This window comes from Malus sylvestris, chromosome 9 (assembly GCF_916048215.2).
Source record: "Malus sylvestris chromosome 9, drMalSylv7.2, whole genome shotgun sequence".
In the NCBI taxonomy this organism is placed as follows: domain Eukaryota; kingdom Viridiplantae; phylum Streptophyta; class Magnoliopsida; order Rosales; family Rosaceae; genus Malus; species Malus sylvestris.
In genome coordinates, this window is record NC_062268.1 from 15,597,951 (window position 1) to 15,620,286 (window position 22,336).

General features: G+C 40.1%; 1 protein-coding gene across 1 annotated transcript; it reads right to left on the reverse strand.

Annotated features, from left to right (window-relative positions):
* Nucleotides 1–86: 86 nt before the first annotated feature.
* LOC126633830 (probable disease resistance protein RXW24L) lies at nt 87–15,177 on the reverse strand. Its single transcript, XM_050304379.1, has 2 exons — nt 14,670–15,177; nt 87–3,655 (listed from the first exon to the last, which is right to left on the reverse strand). Exons 1-2 carry the CDS (start codon nt 15,175–15,177, stop codon nt 87–89), a joined length of 4,077 nt encoding a protein of 1,358 aa, XP_050160336.1.
* Between the last annotated feature and the right edge of the window lie 7,159 nt (nt 15,178–22,336).

Sequence of the window (22,336 nt, forward strand, 5' to 3'; positions counted from 1 at the left end):
TATACCTAAAGATATTTGCACGATAGATAGTACCAGAGCTGGTGCAAAGCCAATTCTGAATGTAATATGTGTACTTTGCATGCATATCAGTCAACTTCGTATTTCTGAAGGATCTTTAGATTTACCAATCCTGTTGTGATTGTTAAATTCCTGCACGATTTAATCTCTAACTCCCTAAGACTTCGCATTGCCCCTTCTTGCACATCCAATTTCTTCAGAGCATCTAGATTCCAAAGCTTTAGAACCAACAGCTGCGGAAATTCATCCACGGAGCAAACCATGTTTGTTCCTTCATAAGAACCGGAGTTCAGTTTCAGCAATTTGAGGTTTGGAAGCTTACCTAACACTGGCATTGCATCTTCTCCAATTCCTGAGGCCGATAAGGTAATATGAGTGAGGCTTGTTGGGAGGTCTCCTATGACGGATCTTGGGTTTTCAAGCCTTCCCAACAAATATAGGCTGGACAGTTTCTCAAGTTTCGACAGCAGGTTTAGTTTCAGGAGCTGAGGTGCACTCTTCTCATTTACTGATACCAACTTCAAAGACTGCAAGTTGGTCAGTTGCGTAATCCATTTTGCCAGTGCTTTTTGCTCTGGTGGTGTCAGCTGGATTGTCAACCCCAGCTTTCGAAGATTGATCAACTTGTCCCTCCGTTCTTTCACTGGATTCTTCATACCCACAAATACACCTGATAATGTCTGCAGATTGCTCATGGGAAGTGCCGTTGGTGCAGGCATTGGAATATTCCGATTCAAGTGAAGATGCCGAAGTTTCTTCAGTTTCAATACTGAATTAGGGAGAGTTTGGACATCAGTATGCTTCAAATCTAGTGTAAGGAGGTTCACCAGATTGCCTATTGATTCTGGGATCGTTAATATGTATGTCCTCCTTAACCCCAAATATGTTAGCAGCTTCAATTTTTCTATGGTCCTAGGAATTTGAGGCCTGAATACATGTTCAAGGTCAAGAATCTGTAGCTGTCCGAAGAAACCTCCAGTAATGCCACTCTGAAGAAAGTCGCCTATCTCCTCTCTGGGCTGGTTTCCTTCTTGACTTTCAAAGATGAGAATGGAATGATGCTGGATTTCATTCTGCATAACCACTGGGGCATTTGCGTTGACACCATTTATGTGGCGGAAATGAGCTTCACTGTCCTCAAAATGAAAGGCAAGTTGACCGCTTAACCTTGTAGCTTTGCTGCTGTTGCCTTCCGCTGGAAACAAGAGATCTCGCAGAGTGGCAGGCAAGCAACATGTCTTCACCTTACCATCAAGATTTCTTTGAACTACTTGAATCACATCACGGCCAATGAAGTCCGATAGATACTCGTATGCAACTTTTTCGGGAGTATCTGATGTTTTCCCACCTCCGCTTACTTGTGCCAATCCTTGTCCAACCCACGAAGCGATAATTCTCCTCGTGGGGATGTCAAAGTCCCCAGAAAAGAGTTGGAAGTAAGAAATACATTTACTCAGAATTGGGTGGAATTTCAAGTCATCTTTATTCACTTCCAGGTTCTCTAACCATGGTATCTGGTTCTGTTGTTGCTGAGTGTTCCGCTCAAGTGCCTCTAATTCCTCAGATGTCACTTTCTTCCCAGACAGCAGATACCCAAGGCGTAAGATGAACTGTGGTAGGCCTCCCCCTTGTCCTACAACTTTCTTTGCAAGAGTTTCAATTTCTGCAGGACACTGCACCAACTGGGAGAAAAGATCCCAGCTCTCTTCTTTGGTACGGAGACGAAGTTGGTGGGGAGTGCTATTTTGGTCAGCAGCTGAAGCAATGTCCTTTTTTCGTGTGGTGATCACAATCCTGCTCCCATTGTTCATGTCTGGGAATGCAGCTTTCAAAGCGTGCATGGCATTGATTGACAAGACCTCATCCAAAACTACAAGGTAGCGCTTCTCCTTCAAGAAATCATGCACTTTCTCGGCCCAATAGTCTTTTCCGTTCTCTCTCTCTTGGATCTCCAGGATCTTGTTTCCAACACTTGTGAAAAGGGCATTTAAATCATCAGAGACAAGAGTATTAGGCATAGACACCCAACGTCGCACTTCAAAATGGTTTGCAATGGTTCTGTGCTTAAAAACTCTCTTTGCCAGAGTAGTCTTACCAACGCCCTTCATCCCCACAATGGAAATGATAGAACGGCGTGGCTCAGTGTTGTTCTCAGCCAATCGCGAGACCAGTACATGTATGTCTTCTTCCAAACCAACAACTGGAAAAAATTCCGACCTTGCCTCAATGGAATATGCTTGTATGCATCTTTGAAGAGCATTGACAGCATAATTGATTCGGGTAATTTTTGACAGAAGCTTTGGCTCTGAATCTTCATTATTTTGGGTGTTTGAGGACTGCTGCTCTGCTTTGGGAACCAATTTCTTCAATTTATCCAAGCAAGCGTTTCTTAAATTTATAGAATAATCTTCAGTTTCTTTTCTTTCTTTGAGAAATGTATGCACCTGCTCCAACTGTTCGCTTAGTGCGCTGATGTGAGATACTAATTTGTCACTTGGATTTGGCAGTTGATTGAGCCAGTTGCGAATGTTGTTGACAGCAGACGACAAATCCATATCACCTGCAGTCTGAGACTCGAAGGTTCGCTGTTGAGCAAACCGGTGGGGAGATAAGTTTGAGGATTGTCGTCTGATGAATTTAAAACCATACCATTCCTTCGTTTCCAGGAGGTCAGAGATCCAGGTGCCAACTTCCCGTATGACCTTCTTAAGCTTTCGCCTTGCCCTCCAGTTACTGACATCCGAAAGCCACCAACTTCTCTGATTTTCTGTTGAACTAATTATGGTGCCAATGGCATCGTTCGCTGCATCGATGGTCTTGTTTGCTTCATCCACCCAGGACTTCTCCATTTCAGTTTCCAGTGCGAGCGGTTGCAAATCTTTCATGAAAGCATGTAGTAGCTGTAAATGCATTATGGTATTGGAAAGGACAAATTCTGGGCTTTCACTAATCAGTTTATTTATAGAGGAAATCATTTCCTCGGTTATTAAGCTAAAAGGCGGTCCAGATCTGGACGTGCCACCGGGTCCTTCCAATGTATCATCAACTAGAGATCTGTTCTGAAGCCTACTAACCCAGGACCTCGACTGCTCCAGTGATCTGTAAATGTCGCTGGCACCTATTTTCTTCTTCCTGAGGAGACTATTTTGCCGATTTATCTCAAGGTCAACGCCGAGTTTCTTTTTCCCGAGGAAATGCTTGATCCTCTTTATTCGATGGGCTAGCTGAACCATCGGAACCACATCAGGAAAGATCAAAACAAACCACTTCGGAGAGTTTCTTCTCTTTTCCAATGTTTGAACACACCACGTTGCCTCGGTGATCACTTCTCTTGCTTTGGTTATCCAGCCTTCCTCCCTTTCATTTGGTGCTCGTACAGTTACTCCGGATTGGTTGAGTTGATCAGAATCCGAAAGCTGCTCACTGGCTTTCTGCATTATTTCATTCCGTGATCTCGAGACATAATCAAAATCTTTCAAAAGAGCAGCCAACAATCTCGATTCCCTTCTCATCCACTTTAACTTGGCGTTCAAGTATCTGAAAATAATCTCAGTTGCGGCAATCGCAAGAGCGTAAATTGCAAACAGGATCCAGCCGGTGATAGATGCAACGGCCATCGGGTGATGCTCCTCCCCTTCTGGAACAATTATCCAAATGTAACAGAAAGCAACTCCAAACCAAATAGAGAGAGTTCCTCTTTTTTAGTCACAAATGAAGAAAAGCAAAGGATTAATCGACCGAAGAAAGGACGATTAGTGCAAAACTGTACTCACCAAACCCAATCAGTAATTGCAAGTGGCCTTTACCATAGTGGTACAAATGTGTTAGCCCTTGCATGATATCCTGGGTTCGAACCTCATTGATAATTAATCTAATAAAATCTATCGTTTGACAAAAAAATCTATCACTAATTAACAAAAAGAATAGCAATTAGGGGTCATATTCAAATTCAATATCATTGGGGCCACAATTTGAAATCAATAGCAATTACGGGTCATATTCAAATTCAATATCATTGGGGCCACAATTTGAAATGAATTGGTCATACAGTTCAGTATCGTACATGATGTCATAAATAAGTAGAGCCCATGAGGGGGAAAATGAGTGTGGAATTGGTTTCCCTTTTACATTAGCAATGTTCTTAGAGCATCTTCAATGGGAATTCTAATACCATATTTGAAGACTCATTTAACAACTTAAAAGGGAATATAACTTAGGCCTGGCAAACGGGTCGTGTCAGTCGTGTTCGTGTCGTTTTCGTGTAACACCTGTTATCTTAACGGGTCGTGTCGTGTCACACCCGTTATCTTAACGGGTCCTTAACAGGTCGTGTCACTTTACCCAACGGGTAAAGTGACCCGACCCGTTAAGAAAAATATATTTTTTTTCTTAAATTTGCACATACCACACATTGCCACATAAATATTACTTCAAAACATTAAAACACATTTGTCATTTAAGTACTACATCTACACTCGAAAATAAGAGCCTAATAAAAAAATAATACATACACTACTAATCTATTACAAATTTTAAATGTGCAAGGATATGCAAAATGAAACAGTTTTTGTTTTCAAGGTTGTGAAATCTTTCTCAAAAGTTTAAACCTCAATTTACAAAATCCTCGATTTACATCGATCATCATAAAATTGCATTGGAACTTTGGTTTGATCTATTGCCTTCAAGAGTTATGTTGATGATGTTTTCAGTAAGGTTTTTCACGTCATAACTATCTTCTGCATAAACTAAGCATAGAAAAACCAAACATTAAAAATCATTCAAATTATGAGAAGTTTACCAAAATAATTATGAAAAAAAATAAAACAATAGTACTATACCATACTTTTATTAAGTATAAACATAAGATTTTGTGGTATCCACTAGTGTAAATATTTTAAATTGAATATCGAATTCAATCATTGTATTCATATAAGGTCAAGGAGTGTAATTGTAAAAAATCATCAAAATCGGAGTTAAATTAACCGTTAAATCGTGATTTTTCGTTTATAACCGTCGAAAAGTTTTGTCCCGTTACGTGCTCTCTGAATGTTTGTTTTTTGCAATTTTTGGCGTATGCGATCTCGAAATATATACAAACATGTTTGACGGTTGGATCATTGAAACTAGTTTCGTAGAATGAGTATCCCATCAAAACAATATATTCACTAATACTTAAGAGTTTATTCATACTTTTATTAAGTATAACATAAGATTTTGTGGTTTCCACTAGTGTAAATATTTTAAATTGAAGATCGAATTCAATCATTGTATTCATATAGGGTCAAGGAGTGTAGTTGTAAAAAATCATCAAAATCAGAGTTAAAATGACCGTTAAATCGTGATTTTTCGTTTATAACCGTCGAAATGTTTTGTCCCGTTACTTGATCTCTGAATGTTTTTTTTTTGCAATTTTTGGCGTATGCAATCTCAAAGTACATATAAACATGTTTGACGGTTGGATCATTGAAACTAGTTTCGTAGAATGAGTATCCCATCAAAACAATAGATTCACTAATACTTAATAGTTTATTCATACTTTTATTAAGTACAATATAAGATTTTGTGGTTTCCACTAGTGTAAATATTTGAAATTGAAGATCGAATTCAATCATTGTATTCATATAAGGTCAAGGAGTGTAGCTGCAAAAAATCATCAAAATCAGAGTTAAAATGATCGTTAAATCGTTATTTTTCTTTTTATAACCGTCGAAAAGTTTTGTCCCGTTAATTGATCTCTTAATGTTTGTTTTTTGTAATTTTTGACGTATGCAATCTCGAAGTATATACAAACATGTTTGACGGTTGAATCATTGAAACTAGTTTCGTAGAATGAGTATCCCATCAAAACAATAGATTCACTAATACTTAATAGTTTATTCATACTTTTATTAAGTATAACATAAGATTTTGTGGTATCCACTAGTGTAAATATTTTAAATTGAAGATCGAATTCAATCATTGTATTCATATAAGGTCAAGGAGTGTAGTTGTAAAAAATCATCAAAATCGGAGTTAAATTAACCGTTAAATCGTGATTTTTCGTTTATAACCGTCGAAAAGTTTTGTCCCGTTACTTGCTCTCTGAATGTTTTTTTTTGCAATTTTTGGCGTATGAGATCTCGAAATATATACAAACATGTTTGACAGTTGGATCATTGAAACTAGTTTCGTAGAATGAGTATCCCATTAAAACAATAGATTCACTAATACTTAAGAGTTTATTCATGCTTTTATTAAGTATAACATAAGATTTTGTGGTATCCACTAGTGTAAATATTTTAAATTGAAGATCGAATTCAATCATTGTATTCATATAAGGTCAAGGAGTGTAGTTGTAAAAAATCATCAAAATCGGAAATAAATTAACCGTTAAATCGTGATTTTTCGTTTATAACCGTCGAAAAGTTTTGTCCCGTTACTTGCTCTCTGAATGTTTTTTTGTTGCAATTTTTGGCGTATGCGATCTCGAAATATATAAAAACATGTTTGACGGTTGGATCATTGAAACTAGTTTTGTAGAATGAGTATCCCATCAAAACAATAGATTCACTAATACTTAAGAGTTTATTCATACTTTTATTAAGTATAACATAAGATTTTGTGGTATCCACTAGTGTAAATATTTTAAATTGAAGATCGAATTCAATCATTGTATTCATATAGGGTCAAGGAGTGTGGTTGTAAAAAATCATCAAAATCGGAGTTAAAATGACCGTTAAATCGTGATTTTTCGTTTATAACCGTCGAAAAGTTTTGTCCCGTTACTTGCTCTCTGAATGTTTGTTTTTTGCAATTTTTGGCGTATGCGATCTCGAAGTATATACAAACATGTTTGACGGTTGGATCGTTGAAATTAGTTTCGTATAATTCGTATCCCATGAAGTTCAATGGTGTGTGTGTGTGTATATATATATTTATTTATTAAGTAGATTTAAATCTATTTATTTTGTATGTATAATTATTATAGTTTTTAGGGGTATAAAATTTAATATATATATATATATATATAATTATTATAGTTAATATTTTGGGTATAATTATTATAGTATATATAATTATTATAATTATTATAGTTAATTTAATATATATATATATAATTATTATTATAGTTTTTAGGGGTATAAAATTGTTAAATTAATATATATATATAATTATTATAGTATTGTTTTAGGGTTATAAATTATTAAATTAATATTCTGCTTATCGTGTATCGTGTTACCCACGTGTATACCCGAACAAACCCGTTATCTTAACAGGTGCTTATCGGGTTACCCGATAACGACCCGTTTCGTTATCGTGTCGACCCGAACACCTGTTAATTTCGTGTCGTGTCGTGTCGTGTCGGGTTATCGGGTCGTGTCAGGAATTGCCAGGCCTAATATAACTGTCCCTAAAAGAATATTAAACCTAGAAAAAGTGTCCTTATAATATAATCCTTAAATTTAGGGACTAAAAGATCAAAAAATCATTATTTATTTCAATCTTTGATCTAATTAGTAAAAAAAAAAAAAAACTCAAAAAACTATCATTACCGTTGGTTTCCCACCAATAAACCCAAAAAAAGAAACAGGACCCACCCATTGAAAGTTGCACAACATTCTGAAAGTTTTATCACGTGCTTGGGATTTCACCCAACTCAAAATTAACATAGGCCCCACCCCATTTGAAAGTCCCAATGCAATCCTTGATTGTGAGGAATTTTTTGAGGTTTCCTACTAGTCCCTCTACTATAGTGACTGGAGTTCTAGTGCATTGGAAGCCACAAAGTCCTTAAATTTAAGGTCATATGGGGGTAAGGACAAGTACATGGACAAGCATTGGAGATACTGTAACAACCCGTCCCAATATTTATTTACGGATTTTTGAAACGAGGGCATTTTGGACATTTCAATGGTGAAAGATATTTTGGGATTGGTTTTGGACTTTAAATTGTGAGCCAGGTAAGGCCCACTTCCTTTTTGGTCCCCCGATCTCTCTCTCATTCTTTCACTGCCACGTGGCACTCCCCCTAACTTTCTCTCATTCTCTCTGTTGCTCCTCGAGTCCTCTCTCTGTATGTGATCCCTCAGCTCACTCTCCTCTCTCCCTCTTGCAACTCTCTCTTTACACCCACCTCTCTTCTCCGAGCCACAAACACCCAAGCAACCATGACGACGACGACGACAACACCACCACCATCACCCTCACTCTTTACCTCTTTCCTCTCTGTTAAACACAGAGACACGGAACTTAGCACCCCCACCTCGTCGGCGAACTTTCACGTTTTTCCGACTAGGTAAGCCTCGGTATTTCCTCCCTCTGTTCCTGGTTGAGGTTGAGTTTGAATTATAAGTTGTTTACATGTTTTTGGTGAAATATTAGCTCAAATTCGACACGGGGTTTTAAACCCAATTCTTCGGTGTTGGCCTGTGACTTCACTTGGTTTTTCCGGCCATGGCTAGACCAATTAACGATATAGTCATCTTCACTTGGTTCATTGCACGACTTGTTTTGGTTTGTTTTTAAGTTCATCGGAACTTGGGAAGCTCCGGCTTTCTTCTCCATCGAGATCGGACAACCCGACCTGAAAACGGGTCAAAACTCGATCCATAACCTTTGTTTAGCCCAAATCGTTAGGCCATGGAACCGGTCCACCTGTCCAGCCGGCCTAGAAATAACCCAAAACTCGAGATCCTTTAGGTTAAGCCCAAACCTAGGCTCAGGTCCAACCTTACAACCTAGATCGTTTAAACCCAGGCCTTTGGGCTATGCAACTCGGGCCTTCGGCCCAATGAACCCCAGGCCCAAGCCTTAGGGAGCCCAATCCCATGGTCTAGCCCAGACCCAATTGGACCCCAGAACCTAGGCCACGCGTGAGTGGCGCGTAAGCCTACGCGTGGGCTCGCGTGAAAGACCACCTGTGCCAGCGCGTGGAGCACACGTGTGTCCGCTAGAGGTATTGTGCTCCGTTTCCATTTATGGTGGCGTCAACGACTTTTTCGGCGACTTAAAATGGCGAGTGGGGGTACCCAAGGTCCCCTTTTATGTTTTTTGACGTCCTAAATCCGTTTATGACATCCATTTCCCGAAATTCAATTGTTATGATAGAGTTTTATTAATTGGACCTTTTATGTGCTTAGGTGTGTTTGTTAGTGGCGTTTCCATCCACCTTTGTTAGCAGGGCTCTTCGCCAACGGTGTAAGGTGAGTGGACCCCTTCTAAAATGCATATTTTACTATTAGAAATGCATACATGAAAAGCATGATTTATTGATTATCTTTTATGAAATGTTTATGAGTAAATTAGATTTACACTTTATGAGAATATTTTGGAATACCATACCTTATTGATTTTTACGTTCTTTGTAGTATATATGATGGATTACTATATACTATGAAGATGTTTTAGATATGATGTTTGAACTACTGAGCTCCGTTGAGATATATATTTTGGAAATATTATGTTAAATGATTTTTTGCTTATCTAGTGGTCATTGTTTTGCCTATGGGCGATGATACTTATATTGTCTTCAGCCGAGTGTAGGTTGGTGGCTTCGGCCTGGAGATACTTATATTAGCTTTAGCCAGGAGATACTTATATTGGCTTCGACCGGGTGTAGGTTGGTGGCTTTGGCCGGGTGTGCGTTGGTGGCTTTGGTCGATTTTGATAACATTATTAAGCACAAGGATTTTATTATATACCTACAGGCTAAAGATGAAGAGCCTTCTGGCGATTGAAATTTTATATATATATATATATGCCTTGTGCTATACTACTACTAAGCACATTATATACGATATATGTTTTATGAAAGGTTTTATGGCTTGCTAGGGTCTTTGGAAAAACCTATTACTTCTTATGCTATACAAGTTTTCTAAATCTGGAGGGTTAGTACGTTAAAGGTTAACTGTTTTCGGATTATTTAAATATATCAACTTGGTCCACTCATGTTTTGTTTTGTGCCCCCTCAGGACTTAGGATCGAGGTGTACAATCCCGGCGTCAAGGCACTCCCTTATTGGCATCTTCGAGTCCTCTCGATGTAGAACTCATCTCCTTGTTCATTCAATTTTATATTATTCATTTTTAGTGTCTGGGATTAGTTGTATGCTCTGAACACGTTCCATATTTTGCTTAATCATTGTATTTAAATTTATAAGTATTGTTTATATTTATTATTTCTCATGCATCCTAATATGGCTTCGTCACCTTTGGGTGTTGGCCAACATGTGCCTACCCTGATGTATGGAGAATATCAGGGTCGGACGTGTCAATTTGGTATCAGAGCGTGGTTTGTTCAGAGCATACTTAGGATCATCTGTCACTGTAGTAGTGTGTCGGTCATGACATCATTTGGATGTCATGATTTTCGAGTTTGTTGTCATTCGGCACAGTGGTGTAACCTTCATTCTGAGTGAAAAGTCACATCTTATTGAAGAATAAGAAATTTTGTGTCAGGATTGTGCCTCAGCGATGACGAAATAGATTGTTGGACGACTTTCAACATCAGACTGATACTTTGCAACATGCATCCTTAGGAATTGCGAGCAAAGTTGGATCTACATATGAGTGTTTGGAAACGGTGATGCCACTCTGCAACATACATTCCTTAGGAATTGAGGGTAGAGTCGTATCTATGCAGGAATGTGATGAAACAGAAAAATCTAAGTGATTTGAATTTTGGAAAACCTGAATCGGTAATGTCACTATATGACATGCATTCCCTAGGAATGATGGGCATAGTCATATCTTTATGAAAATTATTCGAAACATTCGAAGTTCGTATGGGAGAAAGCAAGTAAACGTTAGTTGTTACGAAATTTAGTAAATGGTAGTTAGTGGGATCGAATCAATGTCCTCGGGCTCGCTTCCGCTGAGGAAATTTGTGTGGACCTTTAAAGCAATTCTCGGCAATTGTTCTATCAATAACCTTCTTACTTACTTCAACCACGAGGTCAGGTTCATTAAACATCGACAATCAGCCGTACACCAAATTCTTCGCACGTTGTTTTTGTTTAGAGTAGATACTTTTCTTGGGAGTTTCTTTGGTAGTAGACGTTAGTCTCATCAATTTCCAAAAGGGGTTACGACCATTGAAAATTGAAAATCCTCATAAGATGTTGTGAAATACGAAATGCCTTTGGTCTTGTCAAATCCTATCAGTAGTTTTTACACTTTTCGAATTCTGCAGTGGTATATTATTGAATGTTGGTTGCTTGTTAATGCAGCAGAATCGAGTCACGTGTATGCCTCTTAATGATTGGAATCGCATGATGTGAACCATCCTATCTTTGACTTAAAGCTGATAACGATCTTCCTTGCTATAAAATATAGTGACGTTTTCTCTACAGCAAGAACTGTTGCATCTTTTTTTTTTGACCAAAGAGGTTGTAGTGTGTTTCACACAGAAAAGGCTGAGTTTGAAATGGAAGTGGTGAGATAGAAGTCATCAGGCTTATCTCAATTTCTTTCTATTCCTATTTGGAGGTGGGAAGAAATTCCTGTAATTGTCCTTCTTGGGTTGTTGGAGACCCATTAAGGATATGAATGGAAATGGGTGAATGTTACCATAGATTTCCGGTACAAACCACCTTGTACACGTGGAGACTATGATGATGTTTCGGTATTTGTTGATCAACTCACTCGTCGTATTATCTACCAGTCCGCGAGGACTATACTTTTGACCACTTGGTAGAATTCTTCATCCTAGACTTTGTTTGATTGACGTCTCGATTAACATCGATTTCAATTGAAATCCCTTATTTACCTCCTGGTACTAGAAAAACATTCTAGTCAATTTTAGGTTCGTGCTTACCCTACGACACTTCGTATCTTTTCTATAGCAGAGAGACTACTCAGGAGAACCACTAAGATTCGAAATTTTTAGCCAGAACCATTAGTCATTCAATCACCCATAACATCCTATCGAGCTAATCATTACCACTGGTGATTGAATATCCCTAAGATTATCTTTCCTTGAGTTTATCGTTGTAACAAGTTGTGGTGAATTTTGGAACGGGAAAAAGTTTGAGTTCATGTCTATTAGATTACTTTAGACTACCATCGAGTCGAGTTCCCACTTAACCATCTCGACTTACCACCACAAAATCAAGCTATGTACTCGTATGAACTCAAGCATCAGAGTTGTATATTGAAATCCAGATATCTTGTTTGCTAGATTTAATGGACTTGTTTTGACCTTCAAATCCTAGAGTGTTCTTCTAGCCTTCTCGACGTGGTTTCTTGCTTAATCAGTGAGGAACTCACAACAGATCGACTTGGCGGATGTGTGCGCCCAGTTTCATATCGATGCTAGCAGGAATATTTGGAGCATAACTTTTTTGCGAGCCTACTAGCCTTATCTTGAAGAATTTCATGTGGCCTTGAGGTTTGAGCCACTTTTTAGTAAGGGATTGGGGAAGGTAGCAGTACGGGTGGTCATCGGATTGCATCACCAATCATTATCTTCACGTAGGAATGAATAACCACCTCATATTATCTTGCTACAATTCATAGGCGTCATATCGTACTCTAGTAATTATTTCCCAACGATATATATATATATATATATATGTTGATGCACAAAACCAGAGGTCTTGGAACAACGTAAATCCGACCGTGAATCTGCATGAAATGTAAATGACACAAGATGTATCGTGGTTCACCCCAAGGTTTGGGCTACGTCCACACTGATTATGTATTTATCTGAAGGAGAGAGAGCTCTGAGAGTGAGAGCATTGAGAGGGGGTGAGAGGGCCTAGAAATTGGTCTCCGAGAGTGAGAGTGAGGCCTCTCCTCATTGTGAGGGTGATGAGTCTTTTTATAGAATAAGGACTCCTCACTTATTACATATTTGCCCCTTCCTTTATTACATAATTACATTTAAGTCCCTCGAGTATTTGTACGAGATCTAAATACGAGGCCCTAAATATGGTATAAACAGTAGTCCCACAAGTCTTCAGTCAAGAGTCTTTTGGCTGGAGACTTGAAATTCAGTCAATGTGTGGGCCGAAGTAACTAGATGCTGTCTTGAACTGATGCTCGATATGAGGCAGTGCTTAATCTGAAATGACGCTCAACTAGAAGTAGCACACGTTGCGAGGCTGCTCGGCTCGTGGCTTATGTTGCCTTGGTTGGCTCGGTTTGCGGTGTTGAAGGTGAGGGAGCCCCTTTTATAAAATAAGGGCTCGCTCCTCAATACATGAATGATGGGCTAGAGTTGATGCTCGCGGCGAGGCGGTTGCTTAGTAGGTGGCGATGCTCTCTAATGGTGGTGAGGGAGTCCCTTTTATAGAATAAGGGCTCGCTCTTCAATACATGAATAATGGGTTATGAGTGATGCTCGAGGCGAGGCGGTTGCTCAGCGGGCAGCGATGCTCTCTAACGAAGGTGAAGGAGTTCCTTTTATAAAATAAGGGTTCACTCCTCAATACATGAGTGATAGGCTAAATCCCCCAAGTATTTTTCATGAGTGCTCTCTAATGAAAGTGAGGGAGTCCCTTTTATAGAATAAGGGCTCGCTCCTCAGTACATAGATAATGGGTTAAGTCCCTCAAGTATTTTCATAAGGCCCAGTTGAGGCCCAATATATGGTACATAATGTAGTCCCCTAAGTCTTCGGTCAATAGAGTCGGTTGGCTGGAGACTTCAAATTGAATCCATGTATGGGCCGAAGTGGCTGTTGTTCGGAGGCGGTGTGTGTATACCCTGCACTGAAGCTTTGTAGGTGAAGCTTTGCAAGAGAAGCTTTGAAGCTAGAGCTCTGTAAATGGCGCTTTGAAGCTAATTGACATGAGTGATGCTCATGAATGTTTATGTTGATTGACATGAGTGATGCTCATGAATGTTGTCATGAGTGATGCTCATGAATGTTTAACATGAGTGATGCTCATGAATGTTGACATGAATGATGGTCATGAATGTTTATGTATGATTGTCATGAGTGATGCTCATGAATGTTTATGTATGAATGACATGAGTAATGCTCATGTATAATTTAGAGTATTGGGCGTACTTTTGATCACCTGGTTGGTGGCATGTAGGAGAGTACGAGTTGTACATTTCATTACTTGGTTGGTGGTAATAGCGGCAGGTTGCCGAATAATTTTGGAGTACTGGACGTACTTTTGATCACCTGGTTGGTGGCATGAAGGAGAGTATGGGTTGTACATTTCGTTACTTGGTTGGTGGTAATAGCGGCAGGTTGTCGAATAATTTTGGAGTACTGAGCGTACTTTTGATCACCTGGTTGGTGGTAATAGCGGCGGGTTGCCGAATAATTGTGAAGTACTGGCCGTACTTTTGATCGTCTGGTTGGAGCTATTTTGGGCTTATGGGCCTTCCACAACATGCTAGCCCATTTATTTTGGGCTTTGCCTTTTTTTTTTTTTACTTACCCTCTGATGGGGGTTTATACATATTACCCTCTAATGGAGTTTATACAGATATTTCCGTAAGATAAAATAAATTACATCATTCTGGTGGGGTGTTTATTCCTTGCTTTTGCAATGTCTCCATGTTCATCTCTTCTTCTTTTCTCTTTTCCTTTTCTGCTTTACTTTTGCTTTTGTTTCTGTCTTCTTTTCTCTTTTGCAGATGGCAGACAAGGAATGATAAGTACATTAATCTTATCTCCCCTTTTGCACGATCCCTCATGATCACAGCCTCCACCACCTTTCCATACTTCCGTTGGTCCAGCCAATAGGGAGGTGCCTGAGTCAGCAATTGCTGAATAGCCATTAGCACAAAATCCAGATGATTCACCATCAATTAAGACATCACCCATATCAAACTGCCAATAGCCTTTCTGAGTCACGGGAACATATGTATGCTCACCCTTGAAATGACTAGAATCAACCCCACCAAAGACAATCTCACCCCCTTCTTCCCCTTCTGTATTGCGATTTAACCAAAATGAGAAAACTGGTTCTTTAACAAGACCTTGATTGACCAAATTATACCAGACAGGAACAGCATCTCCAACTGAGATATCTTGAAATCCAAGTCCAAAAATACCATCAAACTTAGCTGCCACAAACGTGACTCCAGGCTCTTTGGTTGCCTCAATAAAGTCCTGATCCTTAACAACAAGATCACCGACTTGGACATGGTCCTGGTGGAAGAAACCTGAAATTGCACCAGTTCCATACTGGATCACCGCACATTGAATCTCCTTTTTCATGCTGTTTAACTTTGTTTAGTGAAATAGCCTCTTATTTGACCGTCCCTTTTAAGCCTGCAAGGTCTGCATGTGTTGCAGCCCAACCTTTTGAAGGCGTGGTGGAGGCTGATTGCGTCGTCTAGTGATTCCATTTGCACGAGCCTGTGCAACTGACTGGCGAAGATTATTAACATCAAGACCCTTGCAGAAGGGAACAATTCCTCTTTGCTGAATAGCCGAGGGCTTTTCAAAATCGTAAGCATAGATTCCCCTCAGACAATTCTCTTGAAGACCCATAGCATCAAAACTATCATAAACTTCATCATAAGATGTAAAGAATTCCTGCCCATCAGTTGCAAGTATTTCGCTCATTTTGGTATCATACTAACAAGTGTCAAATTGCGATCTTTCAGGTGTTGCTGCCATGACTACGAGTGATGAGTGAGAGAGTTGAAGGCGAGGAGAGAGCTTGCTCTGATCGTCTAGGGTTCGAGACGAGGCCTCGGCAATGGACTTGGCTTCGACGGTGCCGCGTACAACGACGAGCCTGAGAACCGGTAGAGGTGGTCCTGTACATTTGTTGCAAAAAGGGGCATGCTTAGTACTGGTAAAGCACGACCTCCTTGGGAACAAGTGCAGCCAGAGGCGGCTCTGTCGCATAGACCTCTAGAGCGAGCGACGTGGTAACAGCGACCGATGCCAGAGTTCCGACAATGTCAATTGCCAGCTTCGGACCCGAACCTCCGAAAAACGAATCGAGCCATCTCCGCGAGCCTGAGAACCGATGGAGGTGGTCCCGTACAGATCAACCTGAAGAATACCGTAGGTGGAGAGGGCTGACGAGGCAGCCGTGCCACCGTGGGCGGTGGAGAGGGATCGGGAAAGAAATGGGAGTGAGGCGAGAGTGGAAGCCCTTCTCATGGTGGAATGACTAAAAGCAGAAAGCCGATAGATTTGCTGTCTGAGAATACTCCAGAGAAGAGGAGAAATAAAGGGTTTAAGCAGGTTCATGAACTTTGATTGTGATGCTGCCACCTGTTCCTGAGACCCATCCGAGATTGCAGAATTGGCGGCAGAGATCGGATATCAGAACCTTGGTGTCGCTCACTGCTTTACCTTCTAAGTAGGACTGCGATGTCGTATCGAGTTTCAGTCCGTTCCCTACCATTGCTGGTCTAGCTAGAGAGAGAAACTGTGATTGGTGCTGTTCCGTTTTTCTGGGTGTCTGATCTCACAGAGGCAGCGGGAGCTAGGAGCTGCGAAAAGGATCTCATCCTCTTCGTTGGGGACGTCGACAACGATCGGACGATGGAAAGATTGGGGTGCGGCGGAGGATTGGTGGGGCTGCGGAGCAAATGATGATGATGGTTGAGACGATGAAATCTCTTTCTTTTTCTTCTGGATCTTTTTTTGTTTTTGCTGAGGGATTAGATTAGAGAGAGAGACAGACAAAGTGTGTCTGTGTATCGAGAAGTGGGGTTTTTGTTTAGCTTCAATGTGTTTTCCAAAGAGAGAGATGAGTGATTTTGAGATCTGGATCTTTTTTGTTACTGGGTTTTTGCAAATTTTTGCAGATTCACGATGGAGATGAAAAAATGAAAGAGAACCGACACAACGTTTCGTATCGATTCCCATAGACGGCGCCAAATGTTGATGCACAAAACCGGAGTTCTTGGAACAACGTAAATCCAACCGTGAATCTGCATGAAATGTAAATGACACAAGATGTATCGTGGTTCACCCCAAGGTTTGGGCTATGTCTTGAATTTCAAGTCTCCAACCAAAAGACTCTCTTGATTGAAGACTTGGGGGACTACTGTTTATACCATATTTAAGTCCCCCGAGTATTTATACGAGGTCTAAATACGAGGTCCTAAATATGGTATAAACAGTAGTCCCCTAAGTCTTCAATCAAGAGAGTCTTTTTGGCTGGAAACTTGAAATTCAGTCCATGTGTGGGCCGAAGTAACTAGATGTTATCTTGAACTGATGCTCGATATGAGGCGGTGCTCAATCTGAAATGATGCTTAACTAGAAGTAGCACACGCTGCGAGGCTGCGAGGCTCATGGCTTATGTTACCTTGGTTGGCTCGGCTTGTGGCGTTTGATGGTGAGGGATTCATTTTTATAGAATAAGGGCTCGCTCCTCAATACATGAATGATGGGCTAGAGTTGATGCTCTCTAATGATGGTGAGGGAGTCCCTTTTATAATATAAGGGCTCGCTCCTCAGTACATGAATAATGGGTTAGAAGTGATACTCGTGACGAGGTGGTTGCTCAGTTGGCGGCGATACTCTCTAACCTAGGTGAGGGAGTCCCTTTTATAAAATAAGGGCTTGCTCCTCAATACATGAATGATAGGCTAGAGTCCCCCAAGTATTTTTCATGAGGCCCAGTTGGAGATGAAAAAATGAAAGAGAATCGACATAACTTTTCGTATCGATTCCCACAGACGGCGCCAAATGTTGATGCACAAAACCGGAGGTCTTGGAACAACATAAATCCGACCGTGAATCTGCATGAAATGTAAATGACATAAGATGTATCGTGGTTCACCCCAAGGTTTGGGCTACGTTCACATTGATTATGTATTTATCTGAGGGAGAGAGAGCGTTGAGAGGGGGTGAGAGGGCCTAGAAATTGGTCTCCGAGAGTGAGAGTGAGGGGTCCTTTTATAGAATAAGGACTCCTCACTTAATACATATTTGCCCCTTCCTTTATTACATAATTACATTTAAGTCCCCCGAGTATTTGTACGAGATCTAAATACAAGGCCCTAAATATGGTATAAACAATATATATATATATATGTTCATTTGCCCAAATATTTTAAGGGTATCTTCCACCCAACCTCTACATCTATTGGGATTAAATTCCATCTTGGGTTCCGAGTCTGGTAATTGTGAGCCAGTTTCTGTGAATGGTTTGGAGCGACAGTCGTTATTCGAATGAAGTAGTCTGAGTGATTGTTCTTCTAATATAGGTTTCGAACCTTGTAATTCTCGGCCAGGAGAGCGATGATCGCAGTTAGTCACGAAAGACATGTTTACGATATGTGTTCGCCTCTATGCATCTTTCGACTACTTCACTTTAAGACCTTGTTGTTCAGATGCGCGTGGATGTCGAAGCATTTTTGGCAGCTCTGGTTGGTACGCTTGGGAGTAGTTACAATGATAATTTCATTTCCAGTTTGTGTATGGCACTATTTGACTTGGTTTGATTGATTCTGTTTACAGGACTAGTTGGACAGTAGAGATCTGCGAATTGTTTTTGGATGTTTGATTTTATGATTTGAGAAACTGTGTGCTTGTATTATAGTTGACTTAGGATTGGACAAATTGTTATGTTTGCACCTGTAGAAAATTACTACATATTCGTTGGGTTCGTTGAGCAAGTGGGCAGGTAGACCCGTTTACGATAGTTGTTACTGTTTAGTTATTATTGGGGCTCGACCCAAAGACACATCTGTTCTCGGAGTACGTGATGTTTCGAATGCTTGGCCGAGACCCTTTCACATTTTGATTTTGATTTTTAGTACCAGTAAATTAAATTACCTTATTATAGTTATATATTGTATTTTTTATGTTACAAATGTTCGGTTGCGTCTTTTCCACTTTCATTTTTAAGTTCAGTACTAGTTTTCGACCTTTATGTTAGTATTTATCTATTTTGACACTATCTTACTATGTACATATTTTTTACCATACGTTATTATACAATTTTGACTTTATATCTTTACAAAGTATGTTTCCACTATTATACTGATGGGGGAAGAAAATAAGAGCTTGGAGGCATGAAAGAGGATCTGGAAAACTGCTCGTGACGGTGTGACATATTCTCTTTAATATAACCACTCTGACTTGATTTATTCTTTATACATATATTCTTTCCTATCTTCGAGTATTTATGTATAGTATGTTACTTCAAATTTTCATACAAAATTTTCTTAATGGGGGTAAATTGTAACAACCTGTCACGATGGCATTTTGGACATTTCACGGGTGAAAGATATTTTGGGATTGCTTTTGGACCTTAAATTGTGAGTCGGGTGGGGCTCACTTCCTTTTTGGTCCCCGACCTCTCTCTCTCTTTCTTTCACTGCCACATGGCATTCCCCCTAACTTTCTCTCATTCTCTCTGCTGTTCCCCAAACCCTCTATCTCTCTGGATCCCTCAGCTCACTCTCTTCTCTCTCTCCCGCAACTCTCTCTATTTACACCCACCTCTCATCTCTGAGCCACAAACACCCAAGAAACCATGACAACAATGGCAACACCACCACTATCACCCTTATTCCTTACCTATTTCCTCTCTCATTCTCTATGAAGCACAGAGACAGGGAACTTAGCACACCCACCTCGTCGGTGAACTTCCACATTTTTCTTACTAGGTAAGCCACGAGATTTCCTTTCTCTGTTCCCAGTTGAGGTTGCGTTTGAATTGTAAGTTGTTTACCTGGTTTTAGTAAAGAGTTAACTCGGAATTGACTCGGGGTTTTAAACTCAGTTCTCCGATGTTGGCTTGTGACTTCATTTGGTTTTTCCGGCCACGGCTGGACCAATTAAGGTATAGTCATCTTCCTCTCCTCTATAACTTCAATTTGGTTTATTGCACGACTTGTTTTGGTTTGTTTTTGGGTTAATCGGAGCTTGGGAAGCTCTGGCTTTCTTCTCCATTGAGATCGGCCAACCAGGCCTGAAAACGAGTCAAAACCCGATCCACAACCCTTGTTTGGCCCAAATCGTTGGGCCATGGAATCGGCCCAACTGTTCAGCCTAGCCTAGAAATAACCCAAAACCTGAGACCTTTTAGGCCAAGGCCAAACCTAGGCCCAAGCCCAACCTTACAACCTAAATCCTTTGAACCCAGACCTTTAGGCCGTGCAAATCGAGCCTTTAGCCCAATGAACCCCAAGCCCAAACCCTAGGGAGCCCAAGCCCAGGGTTCGGCTCAAACCCAATCGAACCCCAAAACCCAGCCTGCATGTGAGTAATGCATGGGCCCGCGTGAAGAACCGCCTGTACCAGAACGTGGAGCACACACACCTCCGCTGGAGGTACTATGTTCTGCCGCGGTCCACGACGGCGATCAAGGTAGCACAGACGACTTTTCCAGCGAACTTTCCGATGACTTAAAATGGCACATGGCCGCTGAGGCTGTCACCCAATGGCAGCGCGTGAAGGCATGTACGACGACGTGTAGGGGTACCCGAGGTCCCCTCTTATGTTTTTCGATGTCCTGAATCCGTTTATGACTTCCGTTTCCCGAAATTCAATTGTTATTATAGAGTTTTATTAATTGGACCTTTTATGTGCTTAGGTGCATTTGTTAGTGGCGTTTCCATCCACCATTGTTTGCATGGCTCTGTTATAATTGAAATTGGGAAGGATTTTTATTTTTCAAAAAAAGAAAATACTGATTTGATTGGTTATGTATCAATTTGTCTTTTCTTATATCATTAAGGAAACGCAATTTTTTATTCAAATTCAAGAATCATTCATTGCGCCAATGGAGTAAGGTGAATGGACCCCTTTTAAAATGCATACATGAAAAGCATGATTTATTGATTACGTTTTATGAAATGTTTATGAGTAAATTAGATTTACACTTTATGATAATATTTTGGAATACCATACCTTATTGATTTTTACGTTATTTGTAGTATATATGATGGATGACTATATACTATGAAGATATTTTAAGATATGATATTTGAGCTACTGAGCTCCGTTGAGATATATATTTTGGAAATATTATGTTAAATGATTTTTTGCTTATCTAGTGGTCATTGTTCTACCTACGGGTGATGATACTTATATTGGCCTCGGTCGGGCGTAGGTTGGTGGCTTTGGCCAAGAGATACTTATATTGGCTTCAGCCAGGAGATATTTATATTGGCTTCGGCCGGGAGTAGGTTGGTGACTTTTGCCGGGAGATATAAGATATGGCTTCGGCCGGGTGTGGGTTGGTGGCTTCAGCTGATTTTGATAGCATTATTAAGCACAAAGATTTTATTATATACCTACGGGCTGAAGATGAAAAGCCTTCGGGTGATTGAAATTATATATATGGCATGCTAGGGTTTTCAGAAAAACCTATTACTTATTATGCTATACAAGTTTTTTAAATATGGCGTATGTTAAAGTTTAACTGTTTTTGTAGTATTTATATATATCAACTTGGTCCACTCATGTTTTGTTTTCCACCCCTTCAAGACTTAGGTTCGAGGCGTACAATCCCAGTGTCAAGGCACTCCCACATCGGCATCTTCGAGTCCTCTCGGTGTAAGACCCATCTCCTTGTTCATTCAATTTTACATTATTCTTTTTTAGTGTCTAAGATTAGTTGTATGCTCTGAACACGTTCCATATTTTGCATAATCATTGTATTTAAATTTATAAGTATTGTTTATATTTATTATGACACATCCAACCCTGATATTGTCTAAACACCAAGGTAGGCACGTGCTGACCGACACTTGAAGGTGATGAGGCCATTTTAGGATGCATGAGAAATAATAAATATAAACAATACTTATAAATTTAAATACAATGATTATGCAATTATGGAACGTGTTCAGAGCATACAACTAATCCTAGACACTAAAGAGGAATATTATAAAATTGAATGAACAAAGAGATGGGTCCTACACTGAGAGGACTCGAAGATGCTGATGCAAGAGTGCCTTGACGCCGGGATTTTACGCCTCGATTCTAAGTCCTGAGGGGGCGCAAAACAAAACATGAGTGGACCAAGTTGATATATAAGTATTACCAAAATAGTTAATCCTTAACGTACTAACCCCCAGGTTTAGAAAACTTGTATAGCATAATATGTAATAGGTTTTTCCGAAAACCCTAGCATGCCATAAAACCTTTCATAAAACATATATCATATATAGTGTGCTTAGTAGTGGTATATATATAAGGCATATACATATATATAATATTTCATTTGCCCAAAGGCATATAGAACACTTCTTCATTCATCCGAAGGTTCTACATCACACACTTGTAGGCAGATCATTGGAATGTAGGCAGTATCATTCGCTCGTAAGCACTACATCTCCCGGCCGAAGCCACCAACCTACGCCCAGTCGAAGCCACCAACCTACGCTTAACCGAAGGCAATATAAATATCTTCCGCCCGTAGGCACCAACCAAACCTCGGTTGTAGCCA